The sequence below is a fragment of the Primulina eburnea genome, chromosome 11 (assembly GCF_022965805.1).
Source record: "Primulina eburnea isolate SZY01 chromosome 11, ASM2296580v1, whole genome shotgun sequence".
NCBI lineage: Eukaryota > Viridiplantae > Streptophyta > Magnoliopsida > Lamiales > Gesneriaceae > Primulina > Primulina eburnea.
In genome coordinates this window covers 26,019,424-26,028,657 of record NC_133111.1, presented here as the reverse complement: position 1 = coordinate 26,028,657, position 9,234 = coordinate 26,019,424, and the positions used below count along the sequence as shown (strand labels likewise).

The following is a 9,234-nucleotide window of genomic DNA, read 5'->3' as shown; positions in this document are numbered from 1 at the left end:
CATGTAGTCTAACAATCTCTTGAACATAAGCCTCAGCATATTGATTCATCGAATAAGTTGTCTTGACCGGAAGGAAATGTGATGACTTGGTTAAACGATCAACAATAACCCAAATTGAATTATAACCTTTCTGCGTCTTTGTATGTAATGACCAGATTTAATTATATATTATTTGGCGATAATTAAGATTAATTATTTTAAATTCAGGAATTTAAAATAATTAAGCCAAATAATTAAATTGTGTGTTTATGCATATTTAAATGTTATAGCACACGGAAGTTGAAATAAAATAGACCGGGTCAAGTTTCGAACACAAAAGAACAAAGGATAAACACAAATAATATATATATATATATAAATATATATATATATATATATATATATATATATATATATATATTATAACACTCTCTATCACACACACTACACCATAAACACGCACGAATTCACTCATCTCTTTCCCCGTAACTTTCTGTAAAAAGTTTCATTCCACCGCCGCCGCTTTGACCATCGATTTTAGCCGCACCGGTGATCGAAAAATTCAAATAAATATATGGTTGGAAAGCTCTCGACGAGAGCTACGTTTTGGTACCCATATTGAAGTATTTCTCGACACTTTTCGTCAAACCCGCCGTCGACTTCACCGTTGAATCGCAGTTGTGCGTTGTCGGAGTTCGGAAATTGATTGAGGGATTTGTTCTCTGGTTCATAAGCTTCGTTTTGGTATATATATTGAGGTATAAACTATGATTCTGGAATTGTCTAAGGATTTCTCCATTTTTTGGTTAAATTTGATAACAATATTGATATTGGTTATATTTTTGGATGTAGGTACAAACTTTGAGTTGAATCGAGGTATTGAACAAATTTCAGAATATTTTACAAAAGATTTTTGAATTAGTGAGATGAATAAATCGAGTATCAGCTAGTTCGATGTTTTGCGACGAATTAAAATAGAAATAATTGATTTAGGCATTTTAGTCAAATATTGGAATTTTAAGAATTTAAAATGTCTAAATAGTTGAAATTGGATTTTTAGAGAATTTAAATGGTTATGAAATTGTTATATGATATTAAGACCATTTAAATTAATATTCAGGTGATTTGTCTGAGTTGGCAATTCCAGGACTTTCTTGAGGATTTAAGTTACTGGTAAATTAGTTGAGGTAGGTAGAGATCAGTTATTTTCACGATGTCTGACAGAGGCATCTGATGATCCTGTGTATGATTTATTTGCTATTTGCTGATTTATGTGATATTATATGCTGACTCGCATATTATCAGTTGGTAATTGATGTGCAAAATAAAATAAAATATTTCTTTTGTTTACACACATTTTATTTTGGTTAGACACATCAATACCACTGAACATATCATATTGAGCCTATCTATTATTGAGATCCAGTTATATTTCGGTTGAGATCCGTTATATATATGATATGATATGGTGTCCTGGAGATGTTTGGCTACCTTGATTCGGTCCGGCTTAGGTAGTTGCTGGCTTCGAGGCTGGGCCATATCCCAGGCACGGTCCGCTGCCTTCGTGGACCAGCTCGAGCATATATGTATGATTGTTGATATCGATCATTTGACTCCTGATATCCTGATATCTTGCACCTATTCATGCATTGCATTCATGCATGGCATCATTGCATTTCTATGTCATATATCGTGGTTTCTTGATGTCTCGTACTGGGTTACTGACCCCCGAGAGGGGGCTGTCGTGTCTTTTGTGTGTGGACATGACAGGTGGTACAGGTGGTTCGACCTCAGGTGCTCGAGAGGAAGCCTCGGGAGGTACCAGAGCTCCTTGAGAGTAGGCTCAGTTGTATTTAGGTACTGCGTGGTGTTGCTGTCTCCCAGATACTATATATATATTTGGAGGATTGTATTATGGTATTATCGAGCCTTGGCTCTATGATATTTTGGTTTGTATATGTCATGATCGTGTCTGGCTGGCACGTGTGTATGCTGTTGTGTTTATTGAGGTCACGCATTGTTTATTTTGAGTATTTGATTTTCGGGTATGTCCTATTTACAGGAAGGTCATGCCGAAATTTTTATAGGCCCAACTGCAATTTTTTAACTCACTTTTCCGCTGTTAACTGATTAATCATGATTGCATGTTAATAAATCGTTATTAGGATAACGGGCCCTCACAGTTGGTATCAGAGCGTAGACTGGGATACGCTCACACTAGAGTTAGTACACTCGAGTTTAGGCACAAGAAATTTGTGCGCATGTGTTTGATTATTTGAAATTACTTGCTCTTGCCTGGAATGAATTACATGTTAGTATCTTAGGGATATGACATGTAGATTATACATTTGAGTTTTATTTCAGTGTTTTGGATTACATTGAGGTTATTGAATATTTTGGGAATTTAACCTTAAATCCTGTAGAATGGCAACTAGAGGAAATAAAGGGAAAGGAAAAGAAGTGGCTCAGGAGTCTGGGACACAGAATATCGGAGGAAATGATAGAGTTCCTCGAGGTAGACGTGGGCGTGCTGCTGCAGAGATAGCCGCTAAAGCTGATGCAGAGGTAGAACAGTTAGTACACCGAGTTGATGAAATGGAATTGGCTGTAGCTCGATTTCAGAATATGCATCCTGCGAAATTCTTTGGAAATGAAGGCAGTGATCGAGCAGAAGGATGGTTGAAACACATGGAATTCCTGTTCAACACAGTACATTATGATGCTGATAGAAAATTAACTATGGCAGTCCTCCAACTACGGGATCGTGCACAGCGTTGGTGGGAGGCTAAAACAAATGTACTGCAACAAACAGGTAGTCAGATCTCTTGGGAGGTGTTTCGTGCTAAATTTCTCCAAGAATATGCTCCACCATCCTACTACTCAGCCAGAGAATCTGAATTTTATCGACTCGTTCAGGGTAATATGTCTGTGGAAGAATATGCTCGGCAACTTTCTGCTCTTCTCACTTATGTACCACATGTGGCCGTGAGTGAAAAAGGGAAAATTTCAAAATTTTTGGAAGGACTGGACTACCAAATACATGCTATGGTTATGGCTGGATCGCCTGCAACTTATGCCGAAGCTGTGGACAAGGCGATTGGGATTGAGGCTGGATTGAAAAGGGGTAGACAACCACAGTCTCCACAAATGCCTAGTGGTGGTTCATTTTTTTCAGCAGGTACACCATCTTTTCAATCTCAGCAGTCATACCAACAGCAGAAACAAAAACAATTAAGACCAAAAGGAAAACAGTTTAAAAAGAAATATCATTCCAATTCCTCTAGTTCGAGCAGTTCGCAAAGTGCAACAGGTGGACAGTACCCCGTGATTTACTGTGATCGATGCGGAGGAAGACATCCTACTGCACAATGTAGTGGAGTAGTGGGTTCATGTCATACTTGTGGTCAGTCAGGGAATTTTGCCCGAGTTTGTCCGAACCGTGCACAGGGACAGATGCAGCCACAACAGTTGCCTTATGCCACAGGTAGTTTTCCAGGTGGCTCATCTCAGCGACAATTTTCTCCTGCACCATCCTACCAGCAGTCCAGTTACCCACAGGTCAGGGGTAATGTGCCACAGTCTTTCCAGGGTCCTCAACAAGCTCGAGTATATGCTTTGACCGAGGATCAGGCTAGAGAGGATCCAGGCGGTGTGATCGCAGGTACTTGCCTTATTTACGATCATATTGCACGAGTTTTATTTGATACTGGAGCATCTCATTCATTCATTGCATCCGATTATGTTGATAAATATGAACTCTGGACTACACCATTTCATGAAACTGTATTTGTGTCTACGCCAGCTGGTCGATTTATTCCATCTGGGCAAATTGTGTTAGATTGTGTGTTGCATTTCGATGATAGCATTATGATCACAAACTTGATTGTATTACCGATGCATGATTTTGATTGTATCATTGGTATGGACACACTGTCTAGTTATCGAGCCACTGTAGATTGTTTTCATGGTGTAGTACGATTTAGGCCATTACTATGGTAGCAAATGGAATTTTTATGGTCGAGGATCACAGGCTAAGATACCGTTAGTCTCAGCGATGGAAATGTTTAGATTATTATCTTTAGGAAATGAGGGATATATGGTTTATGCTGTGGATGCTACCAAGAAAGAACCGAAATTATCTGATATCCCAGTAGCAAAAGAATTTCCTGATGTCTTTCCTGAAGAAATACCAGGCTTTCCACCGCAGAGAGAAATTGATTTTAGCATCGACTTGATGCCGGGTACTGCGCCGATCTCTAGAGCGCCGTACAGAATGGCTCCTGCAGAACTAAAAGAATTGAAAGAGCAGTTACAGGATTTACTCGAAAAAGGTTATATACGCCCTAGTATGTCACCCTGGGGAGTACCTGTACTATTCGTAAAGAAGAAAGATGGTTCCATGAGAATGTGCATTGATTATAGGCAGCTCAATCGAGTTACTGTTAAAAATAAATATCCTCTGCCTAGAATTGATGACTTGTTTGATCAGCTTCAAGGAAATTCTGTTTATTCGAAGATTGATCTTCGATCAGGATACCATCAACTTCGGGTTAGAGAAGACGATGTTCCTAAAACAGCTTTCAGAACTAGATATGGGCATTATGAATTTCTAGTAATGCCATTTGGTTTAACAAATGAACCGGCAGTGTTTATGGATTTGATGAATAGAGCATTCAGAAATTTTCTGGATAAATTTGTGATTGTCTTTATTGATGATATACTGGTGTATTCGAAATCAAAACGGGAACATAAAGAGCATTTACGATTGGTTCTTCAAACACTTCGAGATTCTCAATTGTATGCTAAGTTGTCAAAGTGTGAATTTTGGATGGATAGCGTGATATTTTTGGGTCATGTGATATCAGCCCAAGGTATATCTGTAGATCCGAGTAAAGTTGAAGCAGTCCTGAATTGGGCTGGACCAACCAATATACCAGAGATTCGAAGTTTTATGGGATTGGCTGGGTATTATAGACGATTCATTGAAGGATTTTCGCATATTGCCCGACCTATTACCCAACTGACTAAGAAAGATGCAAGATTTATTTGGTCAGATGAATGTGAGAATAGTTTTGTTACATTGAAAGAGAAGTTGACAACAGCACCAGTGTTGGCATTACCATCTGGATCAGGTGGATTTGTGGTTTGTACTGATGCATCATCAAGAGGTTTGGGATGTGTTTTAATGCAACATGGAAAAGTTATTGCCTATGCTTCAAGGCAATTGAAAACACATGAATCTCGATATCCAGTTCATGATCTTGAACTAGCAGCCATTGTTTTTGCTTTAAAAGTTTGGCGACATTATCTATATGGTGAGCAGTTTATTATCTACTCAGATCATAAGAGTTTGAAATATCTGTTTACTCAATCAGAACTGAATATGAGGCAGAGACGATGGTTAGATTTGTTGAAAGATTTTGACTGTGAAATACAGTATCGGCCAGGAAAAATGAATTAAGTTGCTGATGCATTAAGCCGGAAGTATCAGGATGTTATGATAGCATCTATCCATGTCTGGCAGAATTATGATGATTTATGTACTTCTGGTTGAAATTTTCAGCCGAAAGGCAATCATTTTATTGTATCTGCTTTACAATTTGAGCAGAAGATTATTTCGAAGATCAAGAAAGCTCAAAAGAATGATTAACAGGTTCAGAAATCGAAAGATCTGGTTTTGTCTGGTAACCCAGATAAATACAATATCTCATCAGATGGTTGTTTACGAATGAATAACAGATTGGTGGTACCAAATGTCACATGATTGAGAGAAACATTGCTTCAAGAGGCACATTGTAGTCGTCATAGTGTCCATCCTGGTACTCATAGAATGTACCACATACTGAAGCCATATTTCTGGTGGGATGCGATGAAAAGAGACATTTCAGAATTTGTAGCGAAATGTTTGACATGCCAGCAGGTTAAAGCCGAGAGAATGAAACCTGGAGGTATGTTACAGAGTTTAGAAATACCACAATGGAACTGGGAACATATTGCAATGGATTTTGTGACTCACTTGCCCAGATCAAACAGAGGTTGTGATGCTATCTGGGTGATAGTCGACAGATTGTCTAAATCAGCACATTTTATTCCATACGATCGTAACTATGCTTATAATAAAATGGCACGATTATATGTGGATAATGTTATTCGATTGCATGGAGTTCCAGTATCTATTGTATCTGACCGAGATCTTAGATTTGCTTCCAAGTTTTGGAGTAGTCTTCAGAATGCTTTGGGTACTAAGTTGGCAATGAGTACAGCTTATCATCCTCAAACAGATGGTCAGACAGAGAGGACTATACAAACTTTGGAAGATATGTTACGATAAGTGGTTATGGATTTTGGTGGAAACTGGCAAGAATCTTTACCCTTGGTTGAATTCTCCTACAATAATAGTTTTCAAACAACTATTGGGATGGCACCATTCGAAGCTTTGTATGGTAGAAGGTGTCGATCTCCCGTATGTTGGAATGAAGTTCGAGAAAAACCATTGGCACAACCTGAGTTCGTTGAAGATATGAATGAAAAGATAAATTTGATTAGAAAAAGAATGAAAGCATCTCAGGATCGTCAAGCTAGCTGCGCAAATAAAAGACGTAGACCTTTAGAATTTCAAGTTGGCGATCAAGTTTTCTTGAAAGTTTCACCGTTTCGTGGAACGATGAGATTTGGGCGAAAAGGGAAGTTAGCTCCACGTTATATTGGACCGTATACTATTATTGAGAGGATCGGTTTATTGGCTTATAGATTGGACTTGCTGCAGAGTTTGTCTACTATTCATGATGTGTTTCATGTATCTATGCTGCGGAAGTATGAGACAGATCCATCTCATGTTCTGAGACCCGAGGATGTGGAGTTGGACAGTTCTCTTAGCTATGTTGAGTATCCTATACAGATTCTTAATCGAAAGGATAAGCAACTTCGAAATAAGACGATTCCACTGGTTATGGTTTAGTGGAGTAGACATGGGACTGAAGATGCTACATGGGAATTGGAGGCTAAAATGCGGCAAGAATGGCCTCACTTGTTTGAAACTGTCACAAATTATTCCATGTAATCTGACTTTCCTATGTACTATCAGTGGTAGATGTGTGACTAGGTTGTATATGAGGGGTGTGTTGTGTGTTTTGATTTCGAGGACGAAATCTTTTGTTAGAGGGGAGAAATGTAATGACCAGATTTAATTATATATTATTTGGCGATAATTAAGATTAATTATTTTAAATTGAGGAATTTAAAATAATTAAGTCAAATAATTAATTGTGTGTTTATGCATATTTAAATGTTATAGCACACGGAAGTTGAAATAAAATAGACCGGGTCAAGTTTCGAACACAAAAGAACAAAGGATAAACACAAATAATATATATATATATATAAAAATATATATATATATATATATATATATATATATATATATATTATAACACTCTCTCTCACACACACTACACCATAAACACGCACGAATTCACTCATCTCTTTCCTCGTAACTTTCTGTAAAAAGTTTCATTCCACCGCCGCCGCTTTGACCGTCGATTTTAGCCGCACCGGTGATCGAAAAATTCAAATAAATATATGGTTGGAAAGCTCTCGACGAGAGCTACGTTTTGGTACCCATATTGAAGTATTTCTCGACACTTTTCGTCAAACCCGCCGTCGACTTCACCGTTGAATCGCAGTTGTGCGTTGTCGGAGTTCGGAAATTGATTGAGGGCTTTTGTTCTCTGGTTCATAAGCTTCGTTTTGGTATATATATTGAGGTATAAACTATGATTCCAGAAATTGTCTAAGGATTTCTCTATTTTTTGGTTAAATTTGATATCAATATTGATATTGGTTATATTTTTGGATGTAGGTACAAACTTTGAGTTGATTCGAGGTATTGAACAAATTTCAGAATATTTTACAAAAGATTTTTCAATTAGTGAGATGAATAAATCGAGTATCAGCTAGTTCGATGTTTTGCGACGAATTAAAATAGAAATAATTGATTTAGGCATTTTAGTCAAATATTGGAATTTTAAGAATTTAAAATGTCTAAAGAGTTGAAATCGGATTTTTAGAGAATTTAAATGGTTATGAAATTGTTATATGATAATAAGACCATTTAAATTAATATTCAGGTGATTTGTCTGAGTTGGCAATTCCAGGACTTTCTTGAGAATTTAAGTTACTGGTAAATTATTTGAGGTAGGTAGAGATCAGTTATTTTCACGATGTCTGACAGAGGCATCTGATGATCCTGTGTATGATTTATTTGCTATTTGCTGATTTATGTGATATTATATGCTGACTCGCATATTATCAGTTGGTAATTGATGTGCAAAATAAAATAAAATATTTCTTTTGTTTACACACATTTTATTTTGGTTAGACATATCAATACCACTGAACATATCATATTGAGCCTATCTATTATTGAGATCCAGTTATATTTCGGTTGAGATCCGTTATATATATGATATGATATGGTGTCCTAGAGATGTTTGGCTACCTTGATTCGGTCCGGCTTAGGTAGTTGCTGGCTTCGAGGCTGGGCCATATCCCAGGCACGGTCCGCTGCCTTCGTGGACCAGCTCGAGCATATATGTATGATTGTTGATATCGATCATTTGACTCCTGATATCCTGATATCTTGCACCTATTCATGCATTGCATTCATGCATGGCATCATTGCATTTCTATGTCATATATCGTGGTTTCTTGATGTCTCGTACTGGGGTTACTGACCCCCGAGAGGGGGCTGTCGTGTCTTTTGTGTGTGGACATGACAGGTGGTACAGGTGGTTCGACCTCAGGTGCTCGAGAGGAAGCCTCGGGAAGTACCAGAGCTCCTTGAGAGTAGGCTCAGTTGTATTTAGGTACTGCGTGGTGTTGCTGTCTCCCTAAATACTATATATATATATTTGGAGGATTGTATTATGGTATTATCAAGCCTTGTCGGCTCTATGATATTTTGGTTTGTATATGTCATGATCGTGTCTGGCTGGCACGTGTGTATGCTGTTGTGTTTATTGAGGGCACGCATTGTTTATTTTGAGTATTTGATTTTCGGGTATGTTATATTTACAGGAAGGTCATGCCGAAATTTTTATAGGCCCAACTGCAAATTTTTAACTCACTTTTCCGCTGTTAACAGATTAATCATGATTGCATGTTAATAAATCGTTATTAGGATAACGGGCCCTCACATTGTAAGTCCAATAACAAAGTCCATTGTGATGTGTTCCCATTTCCACTGAGGTATCGGTA

General features: G+C 37.7%; 1 protein-coding gene and 1 long non-coding RNA gene across 2 annotated transcripts; both read left to right on the top strand.

Annotated features, from left to right (window-relative positions):
- The first annotated feature begins 910 nt into the window (after positions 1-910).
- On the top strand, positions 911-5,629 carry LOC140805482 (uncharacterized). Its single transcript, XM_073161753.1, has 5 exons — positions 911-1,166; positions 2,403-3,864; positions 3,953-4,310; positions 4,626-5,272; positions 5,543-5,629. Exons 2-5 carry the CDS (start codon positions 2,404-2,406, stop codon positions 5,627-5,629), a joined length of 2,553 nt encoding a protein of 850 aa, XP_073017854.1. The 5' UTR covers positions 911-1,166; position 2,403.
- A 1,836-nt stretch (positions 5,630-7,465) lies between these two features.
- On the top strand, positions 7,466-8,996 carry LOC140805091 (uncharacterized). The gene is made up of 4 exons (XR_012112265.1): positions 7,466-7,742; positions 7,838-7,861; positions 8,106-8,172; positions 8,757-8,996. It is a non-coding gene; the product is annotated as an uncharacterized lncRNA (long non-coding RNA).
- Positions 8,997-9,234: the final 238 nt, after the last annotated feature.

Excerpts from the sequence above, each read along its gene's own strand:
- LOC140805482 (XM_073161753.1), top strand. The coding sequence starts at position 2,404 with ATGGCAACTAGAGGAAATAAAGGGAAAGGAAAAGAAGTGGCTCAGGAG. Across the intron at positions 3,865-3,952 it reads TTATGATCACAAACTTGATT|TACGATTTAGGCCATTACTA; the intron begins GTATTACCGATG and ends TTCATGGTGTAG. Across the intron at positions 5,273-5,542 it reads CCATTGTTTTTGCTTTAAAA|CCGAAAGGCAATCATTTTAT; the intron begins GTTTGGCGACAT and ends TGAAATTTTCAG.